At 35.7% G+C, this 19,802-nt stretch overlaps 1 protein-coding gene across 1 annotated transcript; it reads right to left on the minus strand.

Annotated features, from left to right (window-relative positions):
* Positions 1-48: 48 nt before the first annotated feature.
* On the minus strand, positions 49-15,938 carry LOC100256862 (lipid phosphate phosphatase gamma). The gene is made up of 2 exons (XM_002279705.5): positions 14,934-15,938; positions 49-375 (listed from the first exon to the last, which is right to left on the minus strand). Exon 1 carries the CDS (start codon positions 15,630-15,632, stop codon positions 14,964-14,966), a length of 669 nt encoding a protein of 222 aa, XP_002279741.1. The 5' UTR covers positions 15,633-15,938; the 3' UTR covers positions 49-375; positions 14,934-14,963.
* Positions 15,939-19,802: the final 3,864 nt, after the last annotated feature.

Below are 19,802 nucleotides of genomic sequence, written 5' to 3' on the forward strand. Positions count from 1 at the left end.
TAAGTTTAGAAGAAGGCAGCAGCAAACCTCACATTTTTGCCAGATGCCTTTAATTTAGAATATGCTTTCTTGAAAAGTAATCTATACGTTCTCAAATCTCCCCAGGTTTCAAAAGAGAACCATGGTTCTCAGCCCTCAAATTCATAGACCATGATAGAATCATGTTTCTCTACCAAGAACCGTTCTTCCAATACTACACATCATCTGCAAGTATCTCAATATGTGCCCAAAATAAATCAGTAGCTACTTTTCTGCTCCAGCTGCCGGCTTCCCAATGCTTTTTCTTAAGGAAATGATTCAAACAATAGCAGCAGTCATTTAGCGTACCGGTGTCTTCTTGTAGATGCCAAGACAAAAAATCCTGGATTATTTTACCTGGAAAATAAACAAGGGAAGCATTTAGAATTATGAAGTATGATATATGGAGTTTCCAAAAAATCAAATTTAAACCATATCAGTGCATTATTTTGGGCATGTCTGTTGTGATCTGCATGCCGCAGCCGAATGGGTGTGAGCAAAGTGCCTGCATTTGCAAGTGCATGCTTGCATTCTCTCTTGCTACTAAATCTTAACCCTTTATTTCATGGGCTTGCTCGACATTTAATCAAGCAGCCTCCATATTTTTACTTCCTATTCCCTTTTCTAGTTGAAGTATTGACTCTATCTTGTCCTTGTACCTTCAACTTAAAACAAAATTTATGTACCACTTTTAACTTAAACAAAATCTACTCCTCTTTCCAGTGTATGAACAAACACGATAAATCTTCTATATCCCTAGCCTTAATCGGTGCAACCTAACTTCTCACAAACATATTTACTTATAATTTTCATTGGTTTTGTTTTCCCAAAAATCGATCTCCATATACTTTTTCCAGCAGTACTATGCCATTTTATGCACTTCTTTTTTTTTGCTTCACCACCCAAATGTCATTACCATAAAGCATGATTATGGCCATCTTATGGAATCTCCCTTTTAATGCAACAAGGATTTCACATTATATAGTAAGAAAATACCGCCAAAGTACTTCTAAGTTCATCCTACCTGCTATTGTGTTCTATGAGAAACATCTACATTAAGCTTGTCCATTTTTTTTTATAGAAGCTTGTCCATCTTTAGCTTCACCATGCAATAAATAAATCAAGAAACTACAGTACTTACTTAAAAAAATTCCTAGAAGCTCATTCAACCAAATAAATGAGATGACCATCAGTGACACTGCACAGCAATAACATCTAACAACAACAAACTAAGCAATGACAGGCATACTGACAACATGATTGGTACAGGACCTTTTGTAGCAATTCTACCTCACAATATTGGCCTACACAAAAGAATACTGAAGCCAAACAAGCAGATTGTTTTTCTCAAGATGAATGGCAAACCATGCACCAATAAAAACACTAACCTCGTAATAATCTGGATCACATAAAATGGAATGTAAAACTTTGTGTGCAAAAATGAATGTCAAAGAACAGTTACAAAATGAAAGCCACCATTTTTTTCTTTTTCTTTCTGATGGAAAGAATAAAGATGGTCTTAAAAAGCATCTAATGAAAAGGGGTGCAACCCATGCACACAGGAATGATACACAGAGGGCCAAATGAGAAAGAGAGTAACCCATGAACACAGGAATGATACAAAGAGTGCCTAAGGCAACTCAACTACACCCTTTCTTTAACCCCTACCTAAACAGCGAATGAAATGAAAGAAGGAGCTGAAAAAAAAAAACAATCTGGAACAAGACTACACCAATGGCCCACAAAACAAGGTATATGTAAAGTTAGATTTCACCATCAACTCCAAACACTCCAAAATCCCCAGAACATCTTATATTACAATTTCTCCAAATGGCCCACAAAAAAGAAAAGAGGCACCATCCTCCACAGCCAACTTCCTATAACCCATCACAAAGTGCATGCTCCAACCAAAAGCTCCTTGACTAAGCAACGAAAACCTATGATGACCCAAACAAAGAAAGAACCAAACAACTGTTTCTAAGTTGGGTCCAACACTCAAATTTCTTCCAAGCTGCCTCCCAAACAAAAAGGCTCCCTTTACAAGGCATAGAAAATGATAAGTCATTTTATCATAGGATTAGGTTTCAAGACCCAAAACCCTTATGCATGGGACAACAAACAAGGATTAAATCAATCTATCAAAAAACAAACAAACAAGGATTAAATCATTAAACACATACAACATAAGCTGTACCTGATACCAATCAAACCGGCCATTACACCTATGAACACCAAGGGTTAAGCTAGAAGAAACTGAACTTTTTAAGAGACTCAAGCCAGGAAAAACTAAGGCTTACAGACTTGAGAGTTCCCAGATTTAAGTTCCAGATGTAAGGATGTGAACTGAATTTCTGTGATTTATACAAAAAGGTAGACCCTTATGTGGGATCAATGTTGCCTCCAAGGAACAAGTAGATATTAAACTTTGGATCTCAGTTTTCAGTAGGTTCCAAAGTAGATTGGTCTTAGCATCTTGAATCAATATTGAGCAATACACACAACATGCTAATTAAAAAGCTCAAAAAATTCTTAAAGAAAGATGAAAATTTTTATTAAAAAAATTACAAAGTGATGGGCTCAACAAACTAATAAAGGACACTTATTATATTTGACGTTGTTTAAATAATTATAGTAGAACAACGTTGGACTAATTTCTAATAATATTGAGAATCATAAACTCTTAAAACATTACAATAAACAAAATATTGATTTTTGATAATTGGTATATCAAAACATATTGGAATTGATTTTTGATTAATTGGTATATCAAAATGTATTAGAACTATAGCTTGTTAAATACAATTATTTTTTATTTTCAAAGAATAACAAAATAAAATTTGATTGATTACAAGTCAATAATTGTTTGAAAATAAGCTATTTTGAAAATTTTATCACACCTAAATTTTTTTGATAGGTAAAAACACGGAAAAAATTTTATATATAAAAATAGTAAAGGGCACCCAAAGGCCAACCCAAAGCATACAAGGAGTATATAAGAGGAGCCTAAAGGCAAGAACAAAAAAGGTGGAAATGATACAAAAAATCTCACATGCCCTCATCTAGAACCCAACCAATATAAAAAGTTGATTAAAGTTAAAGGACCTTCATCTATAAACAACTTAGTCCAAGACCACAAATAACATACAAAATAATTTTTCATCTTTTGAACTCAAAGTTCCCTTTTATCAAAAGCAATCTTGTTTCTTTCCTTCCAAACCAACCAAAAGAGACATAAGGGAGCTGCCCTCCACACCTTTCTATACTTCTTGCCCCTAAAAGAACCATGTCAACCAAGAAAGGTCTCTCTAAACGACAAAGAGAGGACCCATGTCACCCCAAATAGAGCAAATAATAACTCTCACAAAACCCTAACCTTGGTGCAGTGGATTAGAATATGATCAATAGACTCTTCTTCAGCGCAACAAAGGAAATATCCGTTGGCTATGGACCACCCCCTCCTTTTTAGTTGATCCACGGTTAAAACCTTGCCCCACGAAACTTCTCAAGCAAAAAAAAAGAAAAAAAAACCCACCTTGGTAGGAACACAAGAGCTCCAAATGATGCTCCTTGGGAACGGGCCTACATATCTAAGCTCAAGAACACTGTAAAGGGACTTAAAACAAAATTTCCCATCCTTAGTCTCTTTCCACAACACCCTATCCTCCAAATTGGTTATCAACCTCTTCCCTTGTATTTTCAAAAAGAACGTTTCCACCACCTCCACCTCTCAATCATTAAAAGGCCTAGAGAACCGAGAATTCCAACCCCCCTACTCACCCATAGAGTCTCAAACCCCTGTTAACCACGCCTTTTTTTAAGCCGCCAAGGCATCCAAAAAGGGGAAAGAATCACATAAAGCATCATTCTCATACCACTTGTCCTTCCAAAATCTCACTATTTTACCATCCCCCATAAAGAACACAACTTTGTTATGTAATAAAGACCCTTCCTAATTTCCTTCTATAACCCCACACCATGCCTCTCACTCACTTCTCAAGTACAACACCCTCATTTTTCCACCCTAAACTTCCTACTAATAACTTGCTTCCTTTCTATTGAAAAAGACCAACTCCATTTATCCAAAAGGGCCCTATTAAGTGTAGATAGGCATCTAACACCCAAGCCACCCTTCCTTTTACCTAAACTAATAATCGCCCACTTTATAAGATGAGGCCTCCTCTCCAAAGCCCCCCGTCCCAAAGAAAGTCCCTTTAGATCCACTCTAATCTCAACCTAACCACTCTTGGCATACACATCAAAGACATGAAGTAAATGAGCATACTAGACAAAGTACTCTGAATGAGAGTGATTCTCTCCTCTTTAAAAATAAATTGTCTTTTCCACATGGCTAAACTCTTCCGAAAACTGCCCTCCAACCTCTCCTAAACCACCACAGATTTATACAGAGCAGCCAAAGGAAGCCCCAAGTAAGTGAAAGAAAGTGCACCCACCTTCCAACCAAGCTCAAGGGCCAAAATCTCTAAATTCTCTACCTTTCCCACTAGTAAAATTTCACTCATATCCAAATTGATTCTCAAACCTGATATGACTTCAAACCATATTAACAACCAACTCAAATAAGTCATATGATCATGGGAAGCCTCACAAAATACAAGTGTATCATCAGCGGACAGCAAGTGAGTGATTTGAGTCCCATCTCCACCCCTTTCCTTTACCCTACAACCAAATAAAAAACCTTCACTCATTGTTCTATTAATAAGACTACTTAAAGCATCTATCCCAATCACAACTAAATAGGGCGATAGAGGATCCCCTTGCTTTAATCCCATTGTGTTGTGGAAGAAACCCGATAGCGTGCCATTAACCAAAACAGAGAACATCGCAATGGAAATGCACCATCTTATCCAACCTCCCCACTTCTCCCCAAAACCCATTTTTTGCATCACAAGCAACAAAAAATTCCAATTTATGTAATCATACACCTTCTCTATGTCTAGCTTGCACAACACACCACTTTCATTTTTTTTCAACAAAGAATCTATGGCCTCATTAGCAATTGAAGCAACATTAAGAATTTATCTTCCCTGAACGAAAGCATTTTGGGACGAAGACATTTATCACACCTAAATTATAGCGTTATGATTTCAAGTTATCTCTAAAGTCAACCAAATTAAGCAATTCATATCCAATTCCAAACTAACTTAACTTAAACCACAAAAAACTCCACTTGCATTGAGATAGATATGGCAATGCCAAGTCATACTGGTCCTAACTGATACTTTAAACCCTGACCTGGAGACTAGGAAGGGATGAACAAAATACAAGAAAAAAGATAAAATGAAATGAATGTGCTTATGCGGAGTTTGATTTGGCACGCTTGAGAACAATACAAGGGAACAACATCTAAAAGATTAGTAGGTCATGCACATGAGGACTTAATTTAAGTTAAAGCCCCTAAGAAAATGTTTCATTTGGTGAAATGGTTGATAGCTTGCATAGATAATAAAAAGTTTGGCATTAGACCTTGGTGCACCTCTTTTGTTAGGTGTGGTTAATATGGCTCTTCATAGCCAATGTTGTTAAAAGTTAACCTAAAAAAAGAAACCTTTGTGGAAACAAGTTAGTGTTCAGAAGTTTGGGGAAAAATGGACAATTGATGTTCTTGTAATGTGAGCAATAGATTTGGGGCAAGGTTGTAAAAGGTGAGAAGGAGATGTTAGGAAGACTTTAAAAGTATAACTTGTTTCGTCATAGGAAATATTAATATAACAAAGTTTTGGAAAGATCTTTGGAGTGGAGAATTATCCTTGAGTGTCGCTTCCCCTTTTTGTTTGTTGTAGCTACCTCAAAGAATGTTTAGTTTAGGAATGTGTGGAAGTAGTTGAGGAAAGGGCATTAAAGACCTTGTTTCTTAAGCTAGTTTCATGACTAAGAGCTAGAAAGTGTTGAGGCATTTCTTACGAGACCTTAAGAGAGATCAATGGAGAATGCCGATGAAGATAGGTTGTTTTAGAAGGAATTGAATGATAAAAATTCTTAATCAAAGTCTTCCATTCCTATTTGGAGCTAGTGAATAGTAGTTTGGAACTCATCAATACCAAGAAAGTTAGTGTGTTAAGAATTAGCCAACTCAAAAGTGTCTTCTTTCTCCATACTTCTGCAGTAAAAATCAAATATGATCACCTAAACAAATCAAATAAGAACTAAACTGCAAATGCCTTTAAACAAATGATCATCTAAACTGGTGATGCATGATTGCATGTCTGTCTTCTGCATAATTAGTAGCATTACAAGCTATGCATCGAGGTGGTGAAAGGAAAGGCTGGTTTAGAGTTAAATGCAAATCCTTTGGGATCATAGTTGAGGTAGTGAAAGGAAAAGTTATAGGCAAGGTTTTGGAGAGGAGTCGAGGTTTTTCAAGTTGAATTAAATTTGGAGAAAAGAGTCCGATTACTTAACTAGAAGGGATGGAAGAATATTGTCTCAAGAATCTAAGAAATCATTTCAAAAAGGTAGAGAGTGAAGGAAGAAGGAAGTATTTGCAGGAGCTCCAGAGCAATGTAGCAGGAAGATTTTCGTTGTGCTCTATGGCGGCGGGGAGGTTTACTCTGTTGTTCTCAAAATGTAAGGGATACCCAGGGGGATGGAGTACTCTTGCTAAAAAGTTAAGAAGCCTTGGGGTTTCTTCTAACAACAAGGTTGAAGAGGCATTCACTAAGAAAGGGGCTTTTGATGCTCTTATGGGCCTGAACAAAGACAAACCCTTGAGTCTTGACGACTTCTCCTTAGCTTTTTGGCAACACTATTAGGAGTTTGGGAACAAGGAGATATTAGGTTTATTTAGAGATTTTTTTTTAATGCGCACCTTTGAGAAAAGTTTAAATTCTACCTTTGTGGCATTGATTCCTAAAAAAGGCAGCATGGAAGATTTGAAGGAGTTTAAACCCATTAGCCTTGTAGACAATCAATACAAAATTTTAGCCAAAGTCCTAGCTAATAGGTTGAAAAAAATGATTGGGTAAGTGGTGTCAAATTCTCAAAATGCGTTTGTGGAAGGGAAATAAATTGGATGTGGTCCTTATTGCCAATGAACCCATTGATTCGAGATTGAGGAGTCAGAGGGAGAGTTGTGTGTAAATTAGACATAGAGAAAACCTATGATCATGTAAATTGGAGATTTCTTTTGGAGTGATGCCAAAAATGCGCTTTGGTTAGAAATGGATTGAGTGGATCCAAGTTTTCATTTCAACAGTAAGATTTTTAATTTTAGTCAATAGGGTTTCTCAGGGCTTTTTCTAAAGAACAAGGATTTTGAGACAGGGGGACCCCCTATACCCTTATCTTTTTGTATTAGTCATGGAGGATCTTAGCTTTCTCATGAGAAGAGCAGTGGATGGTGGCTTTATTTCAAGTTTCAAGGCAAGAGAGGGAGGTAGAGAAGGAGTAGAGATTTCTCACTTCCTATTCACAGACAATACCCAAGGAAGAAAATATCGCCGAAATTAGGCGATATTTCGGCGAAATATCGATGTGTCGGTGGGTGCCGACACGATATATAGCACGGATATATCGCCTGGTCAACACTTAGTCAACGGTTAAAGCTCAAAATTGAGTCTTTTTTTCCTGCTGTTAGGGGGATTTGAACCCCCAACAAAAGGTTCAAAGTGCATCCCCAGCTCCACTAGGGCAAACGTGCCCTTTTATAAATAATATGCACTAAAGAAATATATATCAAAACTTAGGATATAAATAAAATATTAAAAAAAACACTTTAAATAACAAATTAATTATAACTATTTTATAATTAAATGAAAATTTTTCATTTAATTGATTAGTAAAAAATATATCATAATTTTATTCATAGTGTTTTTAATATTATTAATATATTAAAAATTTATACATTTATCATCATTTATTTTATAATATATCATAATTTTAATATTAAATAGATTTTAAAATTAAACATATTATAATCACAATATTATCATCAAATAATATTTTATATAATTCAATAATCAATATACACTTATCAAATTTATATTTTTTATTAACATGTACAATATTATTATTATTATTATTTTATATATATATATATATCAATTTATTCGAAAAAAATAACTTTAAAATGTCTATTATGTTTTTAATTTCATTTCTAAAAGTTTTATTTTATATTTTTATAAGTTTTGATCAATTTTAGGTTTACGGATATTTTGTATCAAAATATCTATCGAAATATATTATAATCAAATATCACAATATAATGATCAAATAATATTTAATATAATTTAATAATCAATATACACTTATCAAATTTATATTTTTTATTGACACGTACAATATTATATATATATACACATTAATTTATTTAACAAAATAACTTTAAAATGTCTATTATAATTTAATTTCATTTCTAAAAGTTTTATTTTATATTTTTATAAGTTTTGGTCAATTTTAGGTCTACCGATATTTTATGTCAAAATATCCACCAATATATCTCCGATATATCCGTAAAATCGAAATACCAATATATCCGTAATTACCGATATTTTCATCCTTGGTCCAAACCAACTTACATATAAGGCTTGGGTTTTGCTTTGGTTTACAGCTTCCTCAAGGCTAAAAATTAATGTGAACAAGAGCAAACTAATTCCAATAGAGGGCATCCCTAATGTAGAGGTGTTCCCATCAGTGTTAGGTTGTGGAGTACGAAAACTTTCCACCATTTACTTGGGCTTGCCCCTCCATGCTCTCTTTATGGCTTAAGTTATTTAGGATGTGGTGGAAGAGAGGTTCTTTAAAAGATTGACCCTTTAGAAAAGGCAATACCTTTCAAAAGAAGGAAGAATCACTCTGCTGAAGAGTACTTTGTGCAACCTACCAATTTACTTTATGTCCCTTTCGTTATTCCTAAATCGATGGCTAAGAAAATTAAGAAAATCCAAAGAGATTTCTTATGGAGAGGAAGGGTTCTTGAGAAAAAAAAAAACCCACGTCTAATGAATTAGTTGATGATCATAAAGATAAAAAGAAAGAGGGTCTTAGCATTAAGGATTTGTCCAATAAAATATTTAAAAAAAAAAAAATTAAGGATTTGTCCACTCTCAATAAGACACTTTTGGGTAAATGGTATTAGAGATTCACTTTATAAAAGGATATACTTTGGAGAAATTATATAGATGGAAAGTTTGGAGAAATCTTATACATGGAAAGTTTAGAGAAGAACCGAGAGGTTGGTGCTCTTAGGTAGGGAAAGAAGGTTACGGTGTTAGCTTGTAGAAGTCGATCAATAAAGGGTAAGGAATTTTTAAAGCCAAAAAAAATATTTGAGGTAAGGGACTGATTCCATATTTCCTCCCCATACTTCCTTCTAATCACCTGATTCCATAAGGCCGTTTTCTCGTTAGCAAAACGCCATGCCCACTTTCCCAGGAGAGCCTTATTGAACAAACCAAGACTCTTTACCCCCAACCCTCCTTTACCTTTATCATCACACACAATCGACCACCTTACTAAGTGAGGTTTCTGCTTAAGAGCGCCTCCTCCCCACAGAAAATCTCTTTGTATCTTTTCCAGTCTTATCCTAACCGCCCTTGGAATTTGGAAGATGAACATGAAATAGATTGGCAAGTTGGACAAAGTACTCCGAATTAAGGTAATCCTTCCTCCTTTTGAAATGTACTGTCGCTTCCACATAGCCAATCTCCTTTTGAATCTTTCCTCTATTCCATCCCAAACACCACTAAATTTAAAAGGAGCACCTAAAGGAATATTGAGACTTTTATCATGCTTTAGGGAAAGAAGGGATTGTTCTGAGAGGGTTACAGGAAAAAAAAGGAAAGGTAAGGGACTTTCGAGATTTGATCGTGAATTAAAGAAACTTGAGTGGTCGGTGAATTATGGAGGAATTGTAGAGGATCGGGGCCATCAAGAGTCTGGTAGATGAAGCTAAGGATTCTGTCGTGGAATGTAAGGGGGGCAAACGACAAGGAAAAGAGAAGGGTGATAAAGGATGTGATTAAATCACAGAAGGTTGACCTAGTGTGTATTCAGGAAACAAAAATCCAGGAGATGTCAAATGGGTTGGTCAAAAGCCTCGGGGTTGGAAGATGTTTGGAATGGGGGTCTTTAAATTCCAGGGGGACGGCTGGGGGGGTGTTGGTGTTTTGGGATAACAGGGTATTGCAATTAGAGGAGATGGAGGTGGGCAAATTTACAGTCTCTTGTCGTTTTAAGAGCTGTGAGGATGGGTTCTGTTGGTGTTTCACAGGAGTTTATGGGCCCACAGCAAAAGTGGAGAGAGAGGATTTTTGGAGTGAGCTGGGGGCAATAAAAGGGTTATGGAATGAGCCGTGGTGCGTTGCAGGAGACTTCAATATGATTAGATTCCCATCTGAGAGGAGCAGAGGAGGCCGTTTAACCCAGGCAATGAGGAGATTTTCAGAGGTGGTTGAGAAGTTAGAATTAAGGGATTTGCCACTTCAAGGGGGGGTGTTCACGTGGTGTGGTGGTCTCAATAATCGATCAAAATCAAGAATTGATCGATTTTTCATTTCTGAGGATTGGGAAACTCATTTTCAAGGGGCCATCCAAACTGTCTTGGCTAGGCCTATCTCTGACCATACCCCGATTCTTCTGGATGGGGGAGGAATGAGGAGAGGACCAACTCCTTTTAGATTTGAGAACATGTGGCTGAAAAGTGAGGGCTTTAAAGAGGTAATGAGACAGTGGTGGGAGGGGATTCAAGTGAATGGATCGGCTAGTTTCATATTGACTGAAAAACTGAAGGCCTTAAAACCGCTGTTAAGAAGTTGGAATAAAGAGGTTTTTGGACAGATTGATTTAGAGAAACAGAAAGCATGGAACTTAATAGAGTATTGGGACAAGGAAGAAATGGTTCGTTCTCTGTCAATAGAAGAAGAAGAAGTTAGGAAGGAGGCAAGGGAGTTATATAAGAAGTGGGCTCTATTGGAAGAAGTATCATGGAGGCAAAAGTCTAGGGAAATTTGGCTAAAAGAGGGGGACAGAAACACCAAGTTTTTTCATAAAATGGCAAATGCTCATAGAAGGAGGAAGCAACTGAATAGAATAAAGGTGAATGAGAGGTGTTTTACTGGGGAGAGTGAAATCAAAGAGGAGGTTGGCAGAAATTTCCAAGAACTGTTGACAGACCCGGGTGATTGGAAGCCTAGTATTGAAGGGCTAAACTTTGAGAGGCTGGAAGAGAGGGAGGTAGAGAGGCTGGAGCAACCATTTTCAGAGGAGGAGGTCTTTGAAGCGCTGAAAGGCTGTTGCGGTGAGAAAGCACCACGGCCGGACGGCTTCTCAATGGCCTTTTGGCAGTTTGCTTGGGATTTTGTGAAAGTGGAGGTCTTGAATTTGTTCAGACAGTTTCATGAGACGGGGAGATTTGTCAGAAGCATGAATGCAACCTTCTTAGTTTTGATTCCCAAGAAAGGGGGGGCTGAGGACTTAAAGGATTTTAGGCCAATAAGTTTGGTGGGAGGCTTTACAAATGGTTAGCTAAGGTGTTGGCTAACAGGTTAAAAGGAGTGTTAGCTAAAGTGATATCTTTATCTCAAAATGCTTTTGTGGAGGGGCGGCAGATTATGGACGCAGTTCTGATCGCTAATGAGGCAATAGATTTCATCCTGAAAAATAATAGAGGGGCAATAATGTGCAAATTAGATATAGAGAAAGCTTATGACCATGTGGATTGGAAATTTTTGATAGCGGTAATGGGGAAAATGGGATTTGGAGGTAGGTGGTGTAATTGGATAAAGTGGTGCTTATCCACTGTCAGATTTTCAGTTCTGGTGAATGGCAGTCCAACGGGTTTTTTCCAGAGCTCGAGGGGCATAAGGCAAGGAGACCCCCTCTCGCCTTATTTATTCGTAATAGTGATGGAGGCTTTCAGTTGTTTGATGAAAAGAGCAGTTGATGGTGGTTTTTTGACGCCTTGTTTGGTTCGGGGAAGAAGGGGCGAAGGGGTCCAAATTACTCATTTGTTGTTTGCTGATGACACGTTGGTCTTTTGTGAAGCTAAAGAGGATCAGTTGACACACCTATGCTGGCTGCTAATGTGGTTTGAGGCTTTATCAGGGTTAAAGGTGAATATGGAAAAGAGTGAATTGATTCCAGTTGGTAGAGTTGAAAATGTGGGAGAGTTAGCTGATGAATTTGGTTATAAGGTGGGAAACTTACCATCCACCTACCTAGGAATGCCTTTAGGTGCTCCTTTTAAATCTAGTGGTGTTTGGGATGGAATAGAGGAAAGATTCAAAAGGAGATTGGCTATGTGGAAGCGACAGTACATTTCAAAAGGAGGAAGGATTACCTTAATTCGGAGTACTTTGTCCAACTTGTCAATCTATTTCATGTCCATCTTCCAAATTCCAAGGGCGGTTAGGATAAGACTGGAAAAGATACAAAGAGATTTTCTGTGGGGAGGAGGCGCTCTTGAGCAGAAACCTCACTTAGTAAGGTGGTCGATTGTGTGTGATGATAAAGGTAAAGGAGGGTTGGGGGTAAAGAGTCTTGGTTTGTTCAATAAGGCTCTCCTGGGAAAGTGGGCATGGCGTTTTGCTAACGAGAAAACGGCCTTATGGAATCAGGTGATTAGAAGGAAGTATGGGGAGGAGAAAGGAGGATGGAGATCTTGTGAGATTAGGGAGGCTTATGGGGTTGGTTTGTGGAAAGCTATAAATAAGGTGGGACAATTTGTAACCCCTTTTTTTGGCTATGAGGTGGGGGATGGTAAGAATGTGAGGTTTTGGAAAGATAAGTGGTGTGGTACCAGCCCTTTACGCGAGGCTTTCCCTTCTTTATTTTCCATAGCAACGTCAAAAGAGGCATGGGTAAATGAAGTGTGGACAGCCGAGGGGGATAGGAGGGGAAGTTGGACTCCTACTTTCAATAGGCCGTTTAATGATTGGGAATTGGAAGAAGTGGGAAGGTTACTTAGGTGTTTGGAAGGAAAGATGGTGAGAGTGGATGAGGAGGACAGGGTGAGATGGGTGGAATCAAAGGATGGGGTTTTTTCGGTAAAGTCCTTGTATAGGGTAATGCAGCCGGTGTCGTCAGCTTGGTTTCCTTCAAAGATTATTTGGATGTCTTATGCTCAACCCAAGATAAGCTTCTTTGTGTGGGAGGCGTCGTGGGGTAGAGTCCTAACTTTGGACCGTCTGCAAAAGAGGGGTTGGGCTTTGGCAAATAGGTGCTTTCTTTGCCAAAAGTGCGGGGAGTCAATTGACCACCTCCTCCTTCATTGTGAAAGAACAAGGGAGGTGTGGACCTTGCTCCTCTCTTTTTTTGGAGTCTCTTGGGTTTTTCCGCGTTCGGTTAAGGAAACTCTAATAGGTTGGAGAGGTTCCATTATGGGCAAGAAGAGGAAGGTGACGTGGCTTTTGGGACCGTTATGCTTGTTTTGGGTCATTTGGAAGGCTAGAAATTCAATTGCTTTTGAGGACGGGGTGCTATCTATACAAAAGTTGAAAATTTCCTTTGTGTATTTGCTATGGTCGGAAACCAAAGTGTGGATAAAAGATGGTCCTTCGACCTTATTAGATTTTATAGATTGGGTGTGCATGTATTAAGGAAGAGGGTTTTTTGTGCTTTCATAGAGGGGTGGGTTCTTTTGTAAGGGGGTGAGTCGTTTTTTCTATACTATAACTATTTGAGTCGCTTCTTTAGCGTCTCTTTATCAATACATATATCACTTACTGATCAAAAAAAAAAAATCATGCTTATTTTGGACCATTTGAAAGGAGAGGAATTGCAAGTCATTTGAAAATGTAGAAAAATTGGAGTAGACTCAAAATCTCATTCTTTTGTGCATTTTTACTTTAGGCTATAAAGTTCATTAATGAGGGTTAGTCTCTATGTTTGACATTGTTGCTCCATTGGGTTCTAGCCAATGGGAGGGAGTTCTTTTATTTCTCTAATCTATTTCTTCACCAATTAGCGCACTTCGTGTACTCCATCATTTGTACTTTGATGCAAACCTTTTTTCTATGTGTTGTATTTTTACTTACCTATTAAAAAAAAGGTTAAAGGTGTCACAACCACAAAGAAGACCAACAAAACTCCAAAAAGATTCAAACTAATTGGATTATGTCATTCAAGAAAAGTAAATAAATAAATAAATTGACAATGTAAACTCAAAAACATCAATTATGATAAGTATAAATATGAAAAGCAAAGTGGTAGTTTTTATTTGCTCCTTTAGAACTTGCATTCATGATAAAAGGGAAAAAAAAAAGGTGGGAAGTGGAGACTTGGACCTCATATGTTGATTGACTATGGATGATAAATAAAAACAACAATGGAATTGTGATTATGAAGATCGACAAAGCTAAAAGGGGATCCTACCTGTTCCATTGATTCATACAAGATGAAACACTAACATACTGACAAAGTTTAATTTTCATATGTTGAAGAGAGAATGAAAAATTACGTATCATAAAGGGCCAGCCATGACTTTCTACAAAGAACAGCCCTCAAACAAAACTTAATAAATTACTGAAGACATGTTTATGGTACCAACCCCCCCTTAATCTTCATATAGCACATAGCAAGATGTTAAAAAGCAACACTTCAATCCAAAAAAAGACAGTGAGTTTCAAATTATCTATATTGCTTCTTTGACAAAACTTTATCACTATCTAAATAGCAAGTTCAAGAAGAACAAATCAATGCCCTTCCAAATGAAATAGTGAAAACCGTATTGTTAACTTCATGGTAGAACATGTCTAGCAAATGTCATTATTTATACCAACAATATTTTGCAATGTCGGAGTACAACTCCAGTTGGTCACAGATTTCACCTAAAATGGGGAAAAACATGTCTAGCAAACGCCATTATTTATATCACTAATATTTTGCAATCTCGTAATATAACTTCCAGTTATTCACATATACGGCAGCAATTCAATTAAGGAAGAGGATTGGAAACCCACCTGCCAAAAGATCCTCCGCCGATCAATGGATCAATCACTTTTGCAATTCATATCTTTCCGAGCAGCTCTCGCCTTTTCATATTCAAACTCCAACACATTATGTATGTGAGAAGTATCCTTTATATAAAACCACCTGCCAAATTCGCTTTCTTCAATGACCGGAAAGTAACGAAAAAGCACGGAATTCACCACCCAAAACCACACCGCCCCAAGAATAATCCCCAAAGTGGCCCCAGCAAACACCTGAGCCACAGTGTGGTACCCCAAATAAACTCTAGAATACATAGTCAGCACGGCCAGTAACCACCAAGCGAAACTCGCAATCCATCTGTATTTCCCAGTAAGAAGCACAATCCCCTTATAGCTCAACAGAGTGAAATACACCGCAAAGAAAAACATGTATTGTGAGTGACTGGATGGCCATCCGTGCGAATCGCACATCTCGAGCAACGCACACGTCTCCGGCCGCGCTTGCTGGACCGATTTCTTAATGACTTCGTTGATGAATTGGGAAATCAGTAAACCCAGAGCGAAGCACATGCCCTGAAGCTCTCGGCGAAAGATGAAATGAGAGACGAAGCCGCCAAGGCTGATGAAGACGGGGACGAGTGAGACCCATGCGAGGAAATGACCGAAGCGGTCGCCTCTCTGGTAGCGGACGTGTGTGAGAGTCACAGCCTTGAGGGGAGGATGTGGCATGATGGGGGATCGAGGAATGTTGGGGATTTCGGGCTAGGGTTTGGTGGGATAGAAGAATCTGGCAGTTGGTACTTGAGCCAAATCTGGAATGTTTTGAACTGAGTTGGTGTCGCTAAAGCAGTTGACGGTGGGGAAAAGGTTGAGGGAGGCGCGTCCAGATGATGGCTACGTGTCAACATCGCTTTGGCAGTGGTGTCTGCCGCGCGTCCTTTGGATTTCTTCGTGGGGTTGGAAGTTACGGAGTTGGGACAACGTGAATGTCGACGATGTGAATATCTGGATTTCAATTGTCCACGTGTCCGTGTATTCTCATTGAAATGTTTGGTCGTTTTCCCAAACTTATGAGTGACTTCTGTACGTATACGCACGTGCCTCTATTAAAGAGCAATTGAGAGAGTAAACTAGTCGTGGCCCAAATGATTTTAAGCTAGACTTTCATTGATAGTCTCTAATTACTTTGAAGGTGAGACACTTCGGCCTGATTCACCTCAGCCGTCATTACGATCAAGTTATACTGTAACCTACCTCGTAATCCTTTTGTTGCTATAGAAAACCTTGTTGTGGGTTTGGATTGACTTTGGATAAATCAAAAAACTCTTGTTCCATTAAATATGAGTTTCCATGTTTATTTGATTATTTGTTTACACACAAAATTTTGGTCGGGTCCTAAAAATAAAAAGTAAAACAATAGGGAAAATGCATACAAACAAAACTTTGAATTCAAATTAATTAATTATGAGTTACATACTCATATATAATTATTTCGTTTTAATCACAATTCGAAAGATGATAACAAGTCAATCTATGTTGATTTTTTCATCAAATGAAATTATTAAATGTCGAAAAACATATGAATAGTATTTTTGACATTTCTCAATCTTGTAGATCAATTTTATGAAATTTTTTTCTTTTTGTGAATTAAGTTGTTTTGGCAATCCAAGGAAGACAACATTATTTACAAGTGAAATTAAGTAATTAAATTTATAATCCCAAATATTTGATTGCTTAATTTAGATAATTTCATTATTTTATTTTTAGCAGCTTATTTAATTTTATATTTTTTTTAAATTCTCTTTTTGACTTGAATAAGAAGATTTATTTTTCTTAAAAAATTAACTAATAAGGTAATATTTATTTTTTATTTTTTATTTTACATCAATTCAAATATTTGATTTTATTTGTAAAACTTAATTTTGTAACCTTCTAAAATTTTTCACATGTTACCTTTTTTGAATGCATATTACATTTTCTGAATGCACGTCACATGTTAGATATATATGCAATATTGTCTGAGTTCAAATTTTGTTAAACTAGAGTCACGATTTTGACGATCAATTCAATAGTAATTTAATCCATTAAAATTTTGAGAATGTTTTACCTACCATTTATTGATGGGATAACATACTATTTCTAATTCATTTAAATCAAATTAAAGTTATTGAGATTCTTAATAATGAGTTGGGATTGAGATTGTTTTTTAGTTTGAATATACTACAAATAACACACCAAATAAGAGATTTGTAAAGTAAATTAGAAGATACACACATCTTTGAGTGTAATTTTCATTTCTCTTTCCTTTTATTCCATAAAAAGAATTAACAATATTAATTTGGATGATAATAATTACAATAATTAAGTACCAATTGATGTGAGAGGCATTGTATCATGATAGTTATAGTTGGATTTAAAACTCAAAGTGGTACTATACAACCATTTACCGTAAACACTAATACCAACATAACACGCTTTTTATAGATTTAGATTTAGTACAAACGGATTTAAGTCAAATTTATCTTTATCTACATATCCCGTTTAATAAATAAGTAATTTTAGAACCACTATACAGAATACGAATTCGATCAGAATTTATCTATTGAATAATTTCATTATTAACTTACTCATATGTTTAAACTATTTAACTCATTCTAAATCTGCTTTTAAATAGATAGGTGAATTGAGTTATAAACATATCTCATTGGGACATTAATTAATTATAAATTTTGACTCAATTTGATTATTAAATGACTTAAATAGATGATAAGATGTATTATCTGTTTCATAATTAGGTTGATTGAATTATATAGTAAAATGTATAGGTTTTGACACAACATGAACACAATATATTAATACAAACTACCATCCCTAATAAAACCATTCAATTTTTATTGTTTTATTTGATAATTTTTTTTATCCTTATATTTTTCAAAATTTGTTGCTTGACTATGACCAATCTGCTTATCTAATTTATTTTTAAAAAGTTAATTTTTTGTTGATTATAATTTTCATCAAATATCTCTTATATGTTTTTTATTTGTCGTTTTAACTGACTTTTCCTCACATTTAAAATAAGGCTGATAATTAATGGAATTTTAAACCAATAAAAGTTAAATATATTGAATCAAAATCTCAAGAAATATGATAAAATTAATCTCTATTTTTCAATCAAAAGCAAGCACACGAGTCCATTATACTTGGGATCATTTTTTGGCTTTTATTTAATGTTATGATCTTAAGTTTTCCATTAATGATTTTAATATTAAAAATATTTTACTAAACATAAAATATTTGTCTATATTCTTTTAAATTTTATCTTAGGCTCGTTATTTAATCGTAGGTTAGGCGGAATTAAGATATCTTTGTGTTTTTTGCTCAATTGAAAGTTTAACTAAAGCGTAACTCATAATTTTTAAATGATAATATTAGTGTTATAAAAGTTTTATTGATTGTAAAAGTAAGAATAAAAACTTTTTTTTTAAATTAAAAAAAAAGGTTTTTTGATTATTAAAAAATCAATTCAAATAATAATTTATTATTATTTTTAAATGATCAAAATAATATATAAATTATCATTAAGAAAATTGATTTGTATGTTCTCTATTGTCACACAACTCGTTTATGAGTGTTTCCGATTGATTTTCGAGCTTTTAGGCCTTTCCTCGACTCATCATCTCTCTCCCAAGAAGATAACTTACCCTATTTCCACACGCTTTGCCTCTCCTTTTATGTCACTTCCACTAGACTTTGGTTGATCAGCGACGTTGAGCTTTTCCTTGGGAAGTAACATGTTAAGAGATCAAATGCTTGGGATCATATCATGTTTTGTCATTGGCTGGCCAATTTTGTATCAGGCAACACATGACTAGTTGGTAGCAAAGTTTTTTCCTATTGATAAGACAAAACAAGTTTTTCCCCGGTTGTTCCTCATACTTGTTATCTAACATCTTCCAACTAATAGGAAACGACAAAACTTTCACATGGGGATTTGTTTATTGTATGTGTGCAACCTTTGGTATTTGTGATAGTGAACCTTTATGGTCTATTCTTCTTGAAGTTTGTGGGATAACTTTCCAGAGTTAAAAGAGTTTGCTAGGAGGAGAGCAACGACGCTGGAAATGTTTGCTAGTGATTGGTTCGAATGCATGGATCTGACCATATCAAGCGTTCGCAACTCGCAAGGATACTAGCAGGGCCAGAGTCAAAGGTTTCTAAACGGTTCATGTTTGTGCCCGGGATCAATGTCTTTGATGTAATGAATTCAATGTCCGGTTCTTCTAACGACTCGATACCCAGTATCTTCATTGATCTGATACCCGATTCCTCCATTCTCGTAGATTAATCCAAACAAGTTTTAATTAGTTGAATACTTGTGTCTCCAAATTCATTTACCAAATCTAACATTTTGTCCGAAATCAATTTCATCACTCGCAAATCTACTAAGGTTATACCATTGTTTGACATAAAATGAAGACTACAAATTACAAAATCACTTAAGTGCATAAAGTACTTTACCATTAATCAAAATTTCCTTGCTAACTTAGACAAAAAATAATTTTAAAAAATTTTATTATAAAAATATATTATTATTTTTAGAATACATGTCGATTTTAAATTGTTTTCTATATGATGTCACCAGTCAAAATTATAAATATGAAAAACGTTTTGTAAATTTTTATATTGTATAACACTTTCATAAAAAAGTAAATTGAAAAAACTAATTTTCATATTTAAATTCATAAATTTAATTTAATTTTTAAAAGTACTTAATTTTTTTTTTCTGTCATCTTGCTTTTCATTCTCTATTATAAACTTATGGGTAAGAATCCTTATCCAGAAGATAACAATATGTCGGTTACTCATAAAAGTTGTCTTTAGATATTGCTTTAGACGTGT

This window comes from Vitis vinifera, chromosome 8 (assembly GCF_030704535.1).
Source record: "Vitis vinifera cultivar Pinot Noir 40024 chromosome 8, ASM3070453v1".
NCBI classification, from domain to species: Eukaryota; Viridiplantae; Streptophyta; class Magnoliopsida; order Vitales; family Vitaceae; genus Vitis; species Vitis vinifera.